At 42.6% G+C, this 17,405-nt stretch overlaps 1 protein-coding gene across 1 annotated transcript in view; it reads right to left on the bottom strand.

Annotated features, from left to right (window-relative positions):
* LAPTM4B (lysosomal protein transmembrane 4 beta) overlaps positions 1 to 17,405 on the bottom strand; it is a 66,732-nt gene that overhangs the window by 21,125 nt on the left and 28,202 nt on the right. Inside the window, exons 5-6 of the mRNA XM_039548997.1 lie at positions 11,961 to 12,059; positions 5,196 to 5,291 (exon numbers count right to left, since the gene is read on the bottom strand). Of these exons, the coding sequence (XP_039404931.1) occupies positions 5,196 to 5,291; positions 11,961 to 12,059 (195 nt within the window). The remainder of the gene's footprint in view (positions 1 to 5,195; positions 5,292 to 11,960; positions 12,060 to 17,405) is intronic.

Below are 17,405 nucleotides of genomic sequence, written 5' to 3'. Positions count from 1 at the left end.
GATGAAACTTCCATTGATTGGCTTCAGTGAGAGTAAAAATAGACTGAAATCCCCTGGCTGTCCAAGAGCATAATAGAGCTGCTACTGCTCCAGAGAAGAAATGTCTAACTTTGGGTTATCTTTTGCACCTGTACACTGACAATTTTTCCAAATTGGATGAAATTTCCATGGTACTGCTGTGACAGTTTAAATTTGTGTGGAAAATTAACTTTCATCCATGGTGTGTTTGAGAAGCTGGCAGCAAAAAACAATCCCAGATTGGGAAACTGAAAAAAACAATCCTCAGGTTACTATGGATTAGGAAAGTGGAAAAAGCAATCCCCAGATTGTTGCAGGGGAGCCACCTTACTGCCATGCTAAAACCTCCTATAGACACGTCCAGAAACTGAGGGGAGAGAAGTATTGGAAAAACACTCAGAGAAGGGAGATCCATATTCCCTAGAGACTCTGCTGTGAATGTACATAGCTGGATTCTCAGATCCTCGGGAGCATAAGAGTGTCGCATCCTCCCCCCTCCTGGGGTCCAGGCCATTCCCCTGCCCAGCATCAGCTGGTCCTCCCACATCTTAACAGAGTCTGTTGATGGAGCCAAGCCAGGCACATTCACATGGTGTCAAACTTTGATCAAAGGTCACAGAAGGAGGATCTCTCACCTAAAGGGCAGCAGGAATATCCCATTCATAGCCTGCAGTGGGAGGAGGCATGTTTGTTCCAGATGGCACACGTGCAAAAAGGATGGCTTAAACCACTTACACTGAGTGACAAAAATCAGATTATCTGGTAGCTGATAACAGGTTAGTTACAGATCAGATCTATGAGCATTATTTATAAGAACCAGTTTGAGCAGGGGAACTAACTGGAAATTTCTGTGCTGGGAGCAACAGAGCAAATGGGTAGCATGAAGCAATTCACACTACAGGGAATGCTGGATTTTAAGACAAAATCCTTCTATAAACAAGAAAGCTTGTTTCAACTCTGGGGACCTCATCATAAGTACGACATGGACCTGTTGGAGCCAGTCCAGAGGAGGACCACAAAAATGAAGAAAAGAAGGCTCCATCCAGGGAGACCTTATAGCACCTTCCAGTATCTAAAGGGGGTCTACAAGAAAGCTGGAGTGGGACTTTTCACAAGAGCATGTAGTGATAGGACATGGGGGAATGGCTTTAAACGGAGAGTAGGTGTAAATTAGATATTAGGAAGAAATTCTTTACTGTGAGGGTGGTGAAACACTGGAAGAGGTTGCCCAGAGAAGCTGTGGATGGCCCATTCCTGGAAATGTTCAAAGATGAGGCTTTGCACAGCCTGGTCTAGTGGAAGGTGTCCCTGCCTGTGGCAGGGGGGTTGGAACTAAATGATCTTGAAGGTCCCTTCCAACCCAAACCATTCTGTGATTCTATGATTCCATAATATTTAGAAGTTTTACTCTAAACTATAGTAATTACACCCACTCTCATATTTAAGCTTAGATTTTTACTTCCATTTGTACAGATTCTTTTAGCTAATGCTGATGACAAGTATATATCAAAAACCATCCCTGAAGACGAGAACATACTCTGCAGGTATGACCTGCAGCTCTGTTGGAATTCAGGTAGCAGGTTTGATTCTAAAAATGACACATTTATTTCAAAGAAGAGGGCAGAGACTGACTCATCTTTTTTAAGAAATTTGTAGCTTATGATTTAAAGGCATATAGGTATGAAGAAGCCCAGCTGAAAGAAGTTTACCAGCATTCATAAAAATGAAAACCCATAATTTTAATACAAAAGTACACTTGAATGTTGGGAGAATACTATACAATTCAACTGACTGTAGTGACCTATCACAGCATTTCAAAATTTTGTAAGGTTTTCTCAAGAGTTCTAAACTCTCACAGGTCCTCGGTATTTAACTTTCAAAGCCCTATTCTTCCATGCTTCATTTTGAAACCATTTTTAACCAGCAGTGTTGAGACTACTTTTTTTATAGTCAGGTGGAGAGGGGGTTTTGTTTCTGTTTCACAATGTAGACATACAAAAAACATAATCTTCTTAAGTCTGTGATTTCAGGGGGTGAAGGAAGGAAAGAACTATCTTCTGACTGACAGTGGAGAATGATGAGGATTTAACCCCACATACTTCTGAAGCTCAGCAAAGTGCAGAAGAAAGAAAGAGGCTGCTCAGGAGCACATCAGCTCCTCCATCACATCACTGAGTGCACTGTGCTGGTGGGTGCTCATGCAGCTTGTCAGGGAAGGATGTGAAAGAAATGGATATGGACTATGTCACCTAAGGCTGAAGGCGCTCATCCTGACTAGAGAGGAGTAGTCAGACATGGGTTTGAATGAAGCTTGCCTCCACCTCAAATAAATAATGCAAAACCCAGTCTGGTAATGATTCTCCTCTTGCCTTTCTGTCTGGGCCTGAGAAAACCTTCCCCAGCAGCATTGCTCCTGAGCCCTTCTGTATTCACAAACAGGAATCTTTGAGTGAATTTTTTTGGTTAGCTGATAAATTCCCAAACAGCTCTCTCATTTAATGTCATCTTATTGAACTCCCTTAGAAAGATGCATCATACCTGACAAGACCAAATTCCCACCTTATTAAAATCAAAGAAGTATAAATACTGGGGAAGGAAGAAGAGTGCAGTGGTCAGAGCCCAAGCTAGGAATGCACAACCTTTCTCAAAACCTGCTTCTGCTTTAGATGTCTTGTAAGATCAAGATAAGCAAAGTTAAATTAAAGGCTCAGTCTACCAATGTCATCTGTGAATGGGATAAAAGGGCTTCCTTTTCTCACAGAAACATTTGGTAATTACTAAAGTACTGAGAAGAGATTTTGTAGCCAGGCATCTCTAAAAAAAATAGTCTTTTGTTTATGAAGGCAGCAGTGAGGCAGGTGGTTTTAATGTAACTTTTAAAAAGTAAGTTTAGTTTCCCAGATAATCCAGCTGACACCCTCCCACTACAGAGACTGCGAGCTCTGTGGGTTGTAGAGTTAACAATGTTTGAAGCTGAGTTACAACTACCTGCAGGTTGAACAAAAGAGCTATCAAAATTATTTCACATAAAACTCCTGGTTATACTCAAAATAGATTCCAGTAAAGAAAATAGTAATACTTCTTAGCTTTCAATAAATCCATGCTTTTATACTTAAATGTCCTGGTTGCCAGCTGTGATCATGGTCTGTAAAACTTCTAAAGTTTGTCTCAAAGCTTCAGGTATAGAAGACAAATAACTATGCAAGAGTTACATCTTTCATGTAAAAGTAGTGATGGTTTTCTAAGCCCTTGCAGCACGGGAATCATTCATTCCAAGGGATTACAGTTGACAGTCTAATACCTCAGTTCGTGGAGACCACCCACAATTAGGAAAACCTGAGGAAGGCAATACCGGGATTTTACCCAGAAGATCCAAAGGACCAAGTTCATGCTGCTCTCCTTCTGTTATGTAAATAGTGTAAAGACCCTTGTTACATAAGCCAGTGGGTTGCCCCAGGGGCTGATCTGGCACAGTGCCCTCAGTGTGTAGCTTGGACGGAACTGAGCAGCTCCATGGCAATACCACTGCAAACAGAACTGGCTCTTTTCCAGAAACCCTTTCTTCCTGTATTCCTTCAGTGCTGTTGGGGTTTTAGGAGCTCTCCTGTTTTTTTTTTTTGTTCTTTTTTTTTTTTTTCTGTTAAAGGAATTTTCCCCATACGTGTTGCTAGGGGGACAAATGGCTGGGTACTTCAGAAAAACAAAAGTGGTGCCTATGGGGGTGGGGTGCATCTGGCTACTCTTTTGTTTCACCTGGGTGTGCAGGCAATCGGTCTCCAGCGTTTGGACAGAGAGGGAGGCTGCTTTCTTTGGCTGCTTTTTCCCTTCTGCTGGAAAAGCCCTGGGATCCCAAAGCCCGCCTTCCCCGCCGCGCCGGGAGCTGGGCTGTGGCCGCCCTGCCCCGCGGCTCCTTCGAGCCTTCGCTACGCTGTAGCCCTGCTCACCCTGCCCGCCCAGACCTCCGGGGGGTTCCCCGTTTGGATGCATCTCATCTGCCACCAGGAATTTGTGTTCGTCTCTGCCGCTCCAGCCTGCCGTTCCAGCCTGCTGTTCCCGAGGGTCCAGCCGGACACCGGGATCGGCTGCCCCGGGGTTTGTGAAGCCTTTGTTCCATCCCTTCCCGGGATCCCAGGGCACCGGTGCCGCGTGCTCCCTGAGCTCGCTCCGGAGCGCCCCCTGCAGCCGCGGGGGAACCATCGCACCTGCCCTGCTCACCGGGAGCCGCCAGCGCCCCTGCCGGCTGCGAGCGGAACTGCACCCGAGGGGAAAGGGCCCCACAGCCGAGAAGGCTGGCACTGGGTTTGTGATTGTTTGCTGTTACTGCCACAGTTATTGCTGTTTGTTTGACTGGTTACACACATATAGATATATAATAGTAAAGAACTGTTATTCCTATTTCCCATATCTTTCCCTGAAAGCCCCTTGATTTCCAAATTATAATAACTCGGAGGGAAGGGGGGTCGCATCTGCCATTCCAAGGGGAGCTCCTGCCTTCCTTAGCAGACACCTGTCTTTCAAACCAGGACAAGTGCCTTTTGCAAAAAGCAAGACATCATGCTTAGCAGTCATGTCCTGCACATGTGCATGTAAGCACTAAACTACTATAAAGTGAACTTATGCCTTCCATTCTTTGAGGTTAAAATTTGCTTATTAATTGCTTTCATGTTGATCTTTGTTTCATTTGGTCTCCTTACCATACAAACCCAATCATGCACTGGGAAACAAATCACTGAACTTTTGCTGCCTTTTAGCTCCTCTCTGTGAGTTTGTAAAGCACTACACCCCATGTTCAGGGTCCTAAATCACAGTTTCTATAGATAAATCCGAATTTCATAGCAGGTGTAGACCATGGCATCCTTGAGGCCTAATCAGTCCCTCCACTGTTCACATCATCACACAGCTGGAGCTCAGAACTGGGGGTCATTCCTGGGGCCACGACATCAACTGTTGTTTATGATTAACACAGAATCTTTAACAGATTATATGCCTAAAATCAGCATTTTAGCAATAGATGTTATTTGCAACCATTGCACGCCAGTCCCTTGAGTTTCAAGTCCAAACACCACCAGATGAGGGCTGTCAGAGGAATTAAGGTGGTTAACTAAAGAGTCAGAAATATAAAATCAAGCCTTTAAATGCATAATATTACACAAATGTTTGCCATCTAACATCCTTACCGCGGTGTCGTTGGTGGTAATGTACACCAACACGTCCGAGTTGTTTCTGCCATTAATGTACCGGTAACAGTTCCACACACAGCTTATCAAGTAACCCTGCAAAGAAAAGTGATTTATTATTCTGTGCAGAAAATAAACCATGGACTTTTTCTGTTAGAGCATTTCCATTCCATACATAAATATGAATATCAGCATGACAGAAGCACAGGACAGTCACTTCCCTGGTTGCAGTGACTATGAGAATGTCTCGGGGTTCTGTGAGTAATCCAACACTGTTCCTCATACTGACAGATTTGGGGTTCTTTAGAATTGAGAAGAGAAGGTTCTGGGGAGACCTTACTGTGGCTTTCAATATATAAAGGGGGCATATTAAATCAGTGTATTCCATATGACTGGAATGGTCTTGCTCTTCTTGCCTGACTAGAGAAAATTGCCAAAGTAAAAGTTTTTATTGACATCTGAAGTTATTTCTGACCTTTTAAATATTGTTTAAAATACTTTTTTTTTCCCCAGTGTAAAAACCTTGCAATAAACCTACTGCAAGTTTATAAAGTTCACTGATTTTGTTCTTGGAGCTTGGGTAGTGCCACCTGTTAACTAGTTGTCTCCACTTTTTTAACTGGTTGGGCAAAATGCTCACAAGCCACCATCTCCTTCACAAGCAGGAGAGATTCCAGTTTGGGCAGCAAAGATGAGCAAAGTGACTGGAAGGAAGATAAGAGGCAGGAAGATGTGGAGGAGCTGGAGTCAGATCCGCAGGATGTTGGTAACAGCTGGCAGGACTAAAGCAGCTCTCTCTGGAGCTTTCTGCTTCCCATTGTTGGAGGTTAGGGTTTTTCCTTTTGTTTTCTTTCAAACCAAGACACCCATGTAATCACACATGACAGTGATGAGGAGAACTTTGTGTTTTGATAGTGCCCAACTTATATTTTTACTTAGTAGGTCTGCACAGCAATTCTTCCCCAAACCTAACACATGCAGATTAAACTGCCAGCACTGAATTTGCATGCGTGTCTCACTGAGTGAGTCATACTTTTGTGACTCACTTGCACTGATGGCCTTCCAAAAGCCTCTTATCCCTTTCAGCTGCCTTGTGCTTCCTCTGTCTCCAGAGCCGACAGACATGAGCTGTGTTTTTCAGGATTCCACGTGACTCACTGATGGCTCACTTCCAGATCATGAAGTTTTTTTTCCACCAGGGCTCACCTGGCTAAAATCGGGTAAATTTGCCTCCTCTTTTTTCACAGCACCTTACAGACCCCTGGATTGACTTGGAGGTGTTGCAGACTTTGACAATACTTTTGGCCATCAAATGGAGAAAGCAAAAGGCTTCTGGAGTGAGCTAAGTCCCAAGGGAAGATTAGACAGGCTCTACAGACCAAGCTGTGGGCTGTACAAACCTGCCCCAGGCTACTGAAACAAGTAAAGGCACATACGTGGAGAACTGCATCTTTTCCAGAATTAAGTAAAATGTCATCGTTAATTTTAAGTGGTAATAAGTAGTTCTGCAGCTTTCACTGCTCAGATACTACGGCCTGCAAAAGGCATAAGAGCCAATGAAGAACAGAGAGTGAATATAGTACACTTCTGTGGGGACACAGCCTGTCTTTATAAGAAACCTTTTATATTAAGCCTACCTATTTTCAAAACTATTTCTATACTCCTCCTGTCAAAATCCAAAGTGAGGGAAGCCCTGCTTTGGATAATATAATCCTATCTGGGAGAAGCTAGCAGGAGATTTATTTTTGAATGCTCCCATTCCATGTAGTAAATAAAACACACTTAACCCCACAATGAGCCCCTACCAGCTCTCCCATCTCTGAACCCTAGCTCTAATCAGCCCTGCTTCTGCATGCATGGGCTGTTTCTCAGTTGGTGAGGTCTGTTCCTTGAATTAAGGAGGTCATCAACCAGCACACACCAAGGAATTGGCCCTGAGACACTGACCCACATAGGGTCAGTGGCAGCAACTCGGAGCACATCCTTGTCCAAGTGCTTTGGACATGTGCTGCTGGCCTGCAAATCATGAGTCACAGAAACTTGTTTTCCTCAACCTGTAACTTTATTTAAGCTTGTTCCCAGTAATTATTTTCTACCAATACTGCTGCACCATTAAATGGGGTTCCTGATTCAGTTACCAGTTTTCTTTCCTGAAAGACTTGGCTGAGGTTTCAAACACTGCCTTAAAATGCGTGGCTGGACACACAGTATATAAATATATTGATTTTTATCTCAGGAGACTAATGTTCACACTTGAAATTGGCCCTGCATAAAAGGCCTGAACTCCCTCAGCCTAATCCACCCTTACTGCATCTCCTGCATACCACAGCACAGACTGGTGACAGACACCTTTTGGGGGAGGCAGCCCCAAGCAACCACCACGAGAATGGACAGGTGTGTAAGAAGGCTGAATGTAGAAACAGGCACTGTGCCCACTTCTAACCAGTTTTCACTCTTCCCCTTTGGATGGTGGGAAATTACTTGAGACCCTAAGGATCTGAAACCCACAAAACCTTGTCACCTTGCCTCTTGCTGTTGCAGCTGCAGAGACAGTTGTTAAGCTGCATAACAACAGTAATGAACTGCAGACCTGTGCTCATCAGGCGTGCCTGACCAGATGACTGACCAGCATCTTTGTGGAAATTAAGACGTTCTTGTACTGAGCTGCTTCTTGTAACACAGCAAGGGAAAGTCTGCACTGATCTGGGTCACAGAAGCCCTCTGCGTGATCCCTCGCTGGCAGCAAGTGCAGGGTGAGCACCACAGACCCAACAGAGCCCCCTCGGGTTAGTAGCTGCCTGCCCTGAATCCCATTTGACTCCCCAGCTGCTTGGAATTTTCTATTTACAGAGCTGGGATGGGCTTCAGTAACTGGTGAAAATGACATAAAGATTTCTACACTAACTGAAATTTATATGAAGATTTCAGAGGCATGATAATAGCAGACCAGTTGACCACATATATTTCCCATGTTGGTGTTACAGAAACAATGGGTTGCTGTGCTGATAAAATCTGCAATTAAATCCTTCTTCTCAGCACACTAGAATGTGAACCTTGTGAGTATAAAAAGGCTGTACAAGAACAACTGCTTAGAACTGAAAGAAATGTTGTGACTGGAAAGAATTAATAATATCAAACCAAACCACTGGTCTGCAGCACTTTATATGGCACCTTACAGTGGCCAGGACATCACCTGTTGGCTCACAGTCACACACACTGAGGTATGCAATTTAAAACAATTGACCCCTGCTTTAGAGATGCTTCTCTCCTAAGTATCCTGTCATCATCAGTGCTGGGACTTGTCCTAGGCTTTTGTGGAACAGGTGGCAACCTCACGGCTATGTGTTGGCCATTCCTGGGAGTGGGGATCAGAGCCTGGCTGTTGGGGCTGTGTTCATGGTCCCAACTGCTGCTCCATCAGCCCTGCAGGAAGGTAGCAGACACGGGGGGATGTGTTGCAGGTCAGGGCTCCCCCTGCCAGGAAGCATCCCCTTGGGCTGAGATACCAAATCCCTCAGGGCGAGCACATAACTTCATTCCACATTACCCTTTCCCATCTGCTGAGGACACCAGGATGTGCAGAGCGGTCTCATCTCCAGGCTCAACACCTTGTACGTGCAGCTTACAGGCATATTATGGAGAACAGTGCTAATACTCAGTTTGCTGAAGACCAGCCTGTCTCACTGAACCTTTTGGCTGCCCCACTGGCAGCTACCTCTTCCTACCTACTTTTCAGAAAGAGAAAGGCCAGGGAAGAGCTGCAGAGTGCTTGGGACAGCCTGGGGAAAACATTTAATCTGGTTGTGTTTGTGCTCATCTGAGCTCATTTGGGCCTGCCCATGATGGGGAGGGTGAAGCCTCAACTACTCTGACTCAGCAGCTGGGGTTGGCTGGAGAAAACCAAGGCCCTCTTCTCCAAACCAGCTGCAGAGCACACGATTCAAAAGCCACTGTGTTGGCTACATGCCATGTGAAGTCCTGTGTACATGTATACAAACACATTTATGCTGCTGGATGCCCTTCCTCAGACAGATAGGAAACATCTATGTTTCATGGTATGCAACTCCAGTTCAGTTTCTAGACAAGAACAATGAATGGAATAATACATTTTGGTCTACTCTGAAAAGCATTTGGTGTGAAACCACCTGAAATTCCCATTAGGTGCTTTAGATCCAAGTAAATCATAAGGACTAAAAAGACAAGCGTTTGTGTGTGGTTAGCTGGCTCGCTTTCTTATCACCCTCTCTTGTCTCCCTTCCCTTTTCACAAACCCATGACTGCAAAACACAAACCCAACATCTAATACTGCATAATGTTGCTTTCTTCTCAGTAGTGCTTTCCTATCCATGTAGCTTCACCCAAAAAAAAAAGAGTCATAATACCAAATATTTCTGAGGAATTAGGTGATTCTGTTTTGTATTTCCCACCAGTTGAATGCAGCTTTTCCTACTGTAGCTTTTCCTAGGTCACAATGTTTTGGTTCCTCTCCCTGTTTCTAGTTGAACTCCAGAGAGAGAGGAAGCTCAGGCGTATTTTTTTACACACAGTACCTTCCCAGTTTCAGTATATAAATGTGGTACCATCTGTTAAGTCTATCAGAGATAAAATGTGATGCATCTGTGTGTGTTCAGCTTTCAGTTGATGGAGCAGATTCTGTAAATCTGCACAACAGCTCTTCTGGAAACATAAGAAATTCAAATGAAAATGCTAACTGGAATTTAGCATGTGTTTCTGTGTGAGTCATATTTTTTGTGACTCATTTATATGATAATATATTGCTAGAATGAGCATTATATGAGCCACATATACTCTTGGAAAAAACACAAGTTACCACTTTAAAACAAAATGACTCTTTCACACTATTAATTTCTTAGGTTTCTTGCCTCTGTAGTAAGCATTTCTGCCATTCCAATTATAGTTGCCTTTTTTTTTAATAAGCTTGAAACTTCCTTGACATACTTACTCAAGGAAACACCAGACCCACATGGGGTAAAAATGAGCTGTTGGTTGCATCAGAAAAAATTTTTTAGAACACATTCCTTGTGGAACCTGAAAAATCTATGTATTTATTAAATTCACACATATTTCTTAGAAGTGCAAATAAAATCAACTGTACGGTTGTGAACATATAAGGCCAGAAGGCTAAATTGTATTGCCAAATCACGGAAGAAAAGTGAACACTGCTTCCAACAGCACCTTAATACATCCTATCTGTTGGGTTTCTTTCCCCAGTTTTGAAGTAGCTTCAATAACCTAATCTACCTCTTTTGCCACGGTAACATTCCCTGTATATGCTGTCAAATGTGTTGCCTGGAAGGAACATCTCTGGTGTCACTGTGACTCTTTGGGACTTCTCTAACCTAATGCAAAATTGCTCTGCAGAGAGAGCAAGACTAATCTGAAATAAAGTCCCACACAAGAAATACAAAACCAGCAGCCCTGCGCTGTGAGAAACTTGCAGAAGGGTGCAAGAAGAGGGCAAACATAACAGCATACTTTACAAGGGGTCCAATGCTCAGGGTGCTAGTTGGAGCCACAGGTTGCTGTTTTTCCTACACTGATTTGTCTGATCTTATTCTGAGCTCTTTTTGAACTTCTGAGCCACAGCAGGTGAGGGCTGGACTCACTGGACAATCAACCTGGTTGTGGTGGTTTCACATGAGTCCTTTCTGGCTGCTCTGGGTGACGCTACATCTCCTCTTTGCCTGCTACATCTCCCCTTTGCCCAGTACCTGCCACCTCCAGCCCTCTCACCCACTACGTTTTCATAACAGCAAATAAATTCTCATTCCCTGTGTCTTTCTGTTGCCTGGTCTGACAGTTCTTTATGTTGTTCCTCCCAGGAGAGATTGCTTGGATTTACTTACCTGCTCTACAAAATTCTTTCTGAGACAGGGCACCAGAAGGGAAGCTATGCTTCCAGAGACAGTGGGCATCAAAACTGACTAAGAAATGATACAACTTATATTTTTGGCTTTTCTATTGCTTTCTTAACATTCTTAGCATTTGATTTACTTGTTTGACCAGAAATGAGCTAAGCTAATATTTTCACAGGTCTATCTGTTACAGCTACAAGACTCCTTTTACAAGTGGTCACGCTTCCTTCAGAGTCCACTACAGTGTTTGTGAAACAAGAGCATGCTTCCTCTGTGCCCACTACTTAGCATTTTTCACCACTGAGTTTTTCTGCCATTACATGAGATTCTCCTGCAAGGACTTCTTGGCTAATTGCTTTCCCTATTTTGAATAACACTGAAAAAAAATGTTGTTAGATTTCCTTCCCCTTCCCAGATCTCTTATGACTGCACCAAAATGCATGGGTTGCAGTGTTGGAAAGACTGATAATCTATCTTTATTCCCTATTCCCTATCCACAGTCTGTGAGATTCCCTTTTCTTGTCTCCCTACACATCTTAAGGTGCTTTTTAAAGCTTTTGATGAGAGATACTGCCAAACATGTTCTGAAAAAACAAGGAGTCTGTATCAACAGGCTCTCCCTTGTCCACTAGATGATCCTCTGCTTCAAAGGATCCATAAGTCATGAGGTCCTCCTATGAGCACCACACTTCCCCATTGTGGCCTATATGTTCTTGTGTTTGTCTATGAGATTTTTCACATTTTTTTCATGATGTCTATAACCCTGTTTCATATAGGTATCAGGCTGCTGGGGGTGTAGATACCCAGACCTCTTCTAAAGACAGACCTCCCAGCAAGGGACATTCCACCCATGATCAGAAGAAGACTTTATACACAATAATGCACTTACCTTAAAAGCCAAAATGATACTTATGAAAAGGAGGATAATCACAACCAGACACGTAGGGTTCACAGACATAATCTCTTCCTTGTAGGGAAAATTGTTGGGCTGCATAAGCAAAAATAAGCAACACACTGTGAGTCAATTGCACAAGTCATTGAAGAGCCATTCAACTAGTGCATTCAATAATTAACAGCTTACAAATCCTTCTGTGATCTACGAAATCGGGAGCTCTCCCCACCAGCAACCAGTTTCAGTAAGTGTGGCTACAACAGGCATTGTGAAGACTCAGATGCCAAAGGCTCCCTGGAGGGCTGAGGGATTTGCTTTCTGCCTTGGATGTGGTGTGGGCTCTCTTTTCTTCGGTGCACACTGGGTTTGTATCTGACACAAACTAGGAGAAGTCTGAGAACCTTGCAGCAGGAAATCTTCCATCATGGGAAATGGCAAGCAAATCTTATACTTACTGAGTAACCATTACACTGGCACTGGTTGCCAAAGAGCAGTAGCAGCTCTTTCCAGAAAGTCAAAGCAGGAAAAACTGGACAGCATAATCCTTTCACCTAAATATTTTATGACATTTTAAAATACACTGAGTCTATTCTGCTCCATCTTATTTAGGCTAAATTTGGACTACTTCTCTGAGAGCCGTGTCACGATTTCAAGTTGAAATGTGCCCCAGGCCCTTCTGTTACTGCATACATGAAATAGAGGTGACAAAATGAATCTTCCTGCTCAGCACAGGTTCTAGTGATTTACAGTTGTGAAACACTTTAGGATCAGTGACCAAAAAACAGCCTCTAAAAATGTTACTGTATTTTTTATTGCTTAAAAACTCCACGCCCTTTAAAATGAATGTTCCAACTAGTTCTAAAATATTGCAAGACACAAGTTCCTGTTTCAGTTAGAATAAACCATTGTTCATAGACAGAGCTGCTCTCCACAAAAGATAGCTCCACTGCAACAGTAGCTCATTATATCTGAATGCAAGAGTTCCTTCCACACAACTCCCTTTTCCCTTACAGGTCTAATTACTTAACCAGGCCAGCTCTGCATCCTTGTCAGGACAATTAACTAGACCAAGCTATAACTGTATTCTTGGCAATGATGGTGTAAATCCAGAGTAACCCCTTAATAACCCTTATTCCAGCACTCAGCCCAGTGCATCAGGAAATTATCTTTTTTTGGACAGCTGCTACTGAGAATAGCTCTTTATTTAGAGCTTCCATGAACTGTTCAGAGTGGTTAACATCAACAGCAGCTGTAACCATTTGCAGATAAATGTTACATAAGCACATTTTCCGCTTCTTGACAGCAATGTTTCTGTTCCTCTACTGAATTCCATGGCTGAAGTTTTTATCATGTTATCTTCTTTATTGAGGTACAGTTTTTGTAGGGAACTAGCTTGCTATAATTCAGTAAGTTACTACTTTTTTTTTTTTCCCCACAAAAGGTTATTCTACATATAGTGGATGCAGTCACCCAGAGACCAAGAAAGCAAGACTATATGCCAAGAAACAAGGCACTAAAAATTAAACAAAAACCTTATATGCATAAAATTTAAGTATTAATGCCCCAACCTGCCCTCCTGCGTGCAGGAGGGAGACTCTAAGTTAGAAAGTTAGAAAGTCTGGTCAGTCAAGGACAGTTACAGTAAAAACTGTACCCAAATGATTTTTTCAGTACTGATCTACCATTAAAAATATAGTCAAAATAGTTTGTGAATGTAATAAAAAATTCCTATTAAGACTTTGGTTCTGCTACACACTGGTTTTTGGGACCCAGTCACTGGTCAAAGACTGGATGCTATGTTCTTGGCCATAACCTAATGGCCTGTTTCTAGACATCAGCTCAAATGGGATTTGCATGGGGGCAAGAGGAGGGCAGGAAAATGACCAAGAAAGTTCCCACTACCTTTAAAAGCAGGAACATCTGGAGCCATGAACCCTGGTCAAGTTTGGTGCAGGATGTGCTGCTCAGCAGTGCCTGGCCTTCCCTTAAGTCAGCACCAGTGTTTCAGCACATAATTCAGCAAAGCCAGGAGAGCGCATGAGGAACAAATACTGTGGTTTGTCCTCTTCAGGCTCAGCTTTCTGAGTCTCTGTCCTGAAGAGATGCGAGGTGTAAGCAGCCCCAGTGAGGCAGTGGGTGCTGCACCCATGCCGTGCAGATGCCAGAGCTGCCTGTGAGATTTTGGTGCAGGGTGTGAAAACTGAAGTCAGTCCCTTCCAGAGCTTCCAGGCTTTCTGTATGGGAGACAAAGCCTTCAGGGTAATGGATAGCCCAGGAGCATTGGATCAGCATGGAAGAAATCCCTTTGTCTTTTTTTGCTAACTGGGCTGGGCCAGCCTAAGAGAAGTCTGATATTAAGTAACAACTACAAACCCCTTTAGTGCTGTAGGAAAACCAATTTACAAAACCTGCAGCTTTTGGCAAAGAAGCAGGAAAGATTGTAGGAAGCATCTCAACTGGCTCCAGTCTCACCTCGTACATGGAACTGGTGCCATCAGGCAACGCTTGGGGTCCCATCCCATGGCTGCAACTGTTTCCAAAATCTCATTAATTCCTGCAGAAAGCAGGTACCAAGAGTGGTTTAGATGAACCAAACCATTGGCCTTCACTGACTATGGTGATGAACTTAAACACTGATATGGATGCGTGAGGTGGGACAAGAAATTCTGCTCCTGTGCTGGGAGTTTGCTCTCCTGTGGGAAGACCAGTAGCTGAAATCGTGCTGCTGGGAAGGTTCCAGGCACCAGGCTCAGTGCTGCAACTTCTGGAAAAAGATCAGTGTCAAATGTTGTGCAAGGTTTGATGAAGCTGAGACTGAAATACATCTGGGTGGGAAAAATCAAGCCTATCGCTGGAAATACAGGAGTGATTTTGCAGCAGAACATGATGAAATTTTCTATACAAACAAAAGGTAGTTGTAATGGTGTTGCACTGCCATGCTAAAGTCATAATTAAAGCGTCATTTATAACCTTGTCACAGACAGGGAGAGGGCTGTGTGCATAATAATATACCTGACACACTTCTAATTTAAAAAAATTACTGCTTATTCATATAAAAGCCCTATTAAACACTTAAAAAGACTCTAAAACATGCATGGAAAGTACATTTCTACTGCACTGGTATTGTACAAACGCACAAGAAGAATAAAATGACAAAGCTTAAGCCGTTTCTCATTCCCTCAGCCTGCTTGCATAACCTTTCGTAACTTCCTTCCCCTTGGACCACAAAAAATCCCCTTTAAAATATGGTGCAGATTGTCATTCCAAGTTACAATCCTCCAAGTATCAAAATCTTACAAAATTGAAAGAAAACAGCAATGTGTCTGTAGAATTTGCAAAGCTCTGCTATGAAGTTAGTGGTACTTCTTTGGAATTACAAAATGGCATTAAAAATGTCAGAAAGGATATTTTGGTTTTAAGCTTTAGTTTATAGGAAAAATTTCTTTAGGTTAATCTCTTTTATGTTCTCTAGGCGTTTCTCCATGGATTTAAAAGCATGACTGATGCCACCTGAACTGTCAGGCAGCAGCATTGCAGGCAGTCCCACAGTTAAGCTACTTAATATACTTCGGAATTTTGTTTAGATGAACTGTCATAGTCTGGTACTTTGATTAAAAAAAAATTTGCATAACTAAGTTGCAGACCATCCTGTTCTGCACCTCTGCTTCAATCCATTTCATATATGAGAAGATGAAGTGTTTAATTTGACAGCTTTAAAATGCCCATATATCAAAGATTTAGTGGGGTTAAAAGAAAGAAATGTGCTTTAGGTTAAACTACTTTAGACCTCTGCTTAGACCAAGAACTAAAATGATTTTTATTTTACACATGTTGGATTTTCTGTATGCAAAAGTTTTTCCTTTTTAAATGACAATGACAATGACCAAGACATCCAGTGTAACTCTTAGAAACTTTGATCACATGATCACCATCAAAGTTACCAAATGCAAAATTTGTAACATTTACTTATTTTACATGACCCTTCATGTTAAGATGCTCTTGCCATCTATGGCAATTAAGTAGCACACCAGTGTGCAGTTGGGTATCTAAAGGCAACAGAAAGTTTCCAAAGACACTGTGCCTAGGAAAGAAGCAGCCAGTATAGACTGATGTTACCAAACACCTTGTGGACATAATTGCAACATTTTCAGCTATGGCCCTGCCCAGCTTATTGATATGTACTCACCATCTTGCTAAAAATACATGGAGAATTTCACAGTAGCTGTAACTCATCACTGACAGACAGACTGAAATCTGGCAGATGTGCACCAAAGTAACTATATAATGATCCCAGATACTACTGAAGGGAAGTAGAAATGGTTAAAGACACAGGATTTTCATCACCTTGGAGCAAACAGAAAGTTCTTCTGAGACTGCTAAATGTATCCCGTTACCTAATGCACAATTTCTTCCAGATTCAATTCAGTAACGAATTTGAAGAACAATTGGTATTTTTCATTTACCTTATGGAATTGTGCCCCCTAAAATATCATTCCCCAAATGCAAAGCAGTTTTAGAGGAACAGAAACTGTAAGGATGCCAGGAAGAAGCACAATCCTGGTTTCCTGCCTACCCTGGCAGACCACTGCAAAGGGATTGAGGGCAAGACAACGCCAAGGCTTATTTGCAAACGATCAGGAGGGATCACACCCAAATGGCGCTGCATTTATGATGTAATTGCTTGCATTTAGTTTCATCTTGTCCCATGTTTGAGTATCTGATAACAGTGGATGTACCCTTCACATCTCCCCTTTGCTTTTTCCCGCTCAGACAGAGTGTATTTACTCTGAACCAAATATAACAACCTTATGCCAACTGATGTAGCCCTTCCAGGTAAAGGTACATGGGGTTCCAGTTGAACCATTTGTACTTGGGACCACGACTAAGACACAGGAGGCATAATCAGCTTCAAAGCAGATGCAGAACAGCTTCAAAACTTTGTTAAACAGGTGGCATTAACTGTTCAAAATTCATCACAGCTCTTGGTAGTTTTTCCCCATCACTAATCTCCAATACGAATGACAAAATACACACTAATCCTTGTTTTTAAATGAATTTAACTTGGACTAGCTTCCAGCTGCTCATTAGCATTATGCCTCACATCTAATTTAAACAGCCTGCTAATACCTCATTATTTTGCATGTGAAACCTCTGATGGCACTACCTCTTGGTCCTCTTTCTCATAAATGAAGCAGGAAAAGCTGATTGTCTCTCATCATACTACAATATATCCAGCTTTTACATTTTTTGGAGGAAATTTTCTGCATGTTCTCTGACTTTTAAGCATCATTTTTTACAACCAGACTCCATAAATAAATGGAGAAAACCCACATTACCAACAGAGAAGGGAAGTCTCCTCTCTATTACTATTAATTGCTCTTTTTTCTGTCCACAAATCCCAAGAGCAATTTTTGCAAACAGCAAAACAACCCAGGGACTCTA

This window comes from Corvus cornix, chromosome 2 (genome assembly GCF_000738735.6).
Source record: "Corvus cornix cornix isolate S_Up_H32 chromosome 2, ASM73873v5, whole genome shotgun sequence".
Taxonomy (NCBI): Eukaryota; Metazoa; Chordata; class Aves; order Passeriformes; family Corvidae; genus Corvus; species Corvus cornix.
Note: the sequence above shows the minus strand (reverse complement) of the source record. Positions and strands in the feature narration are given on the sequence as shown.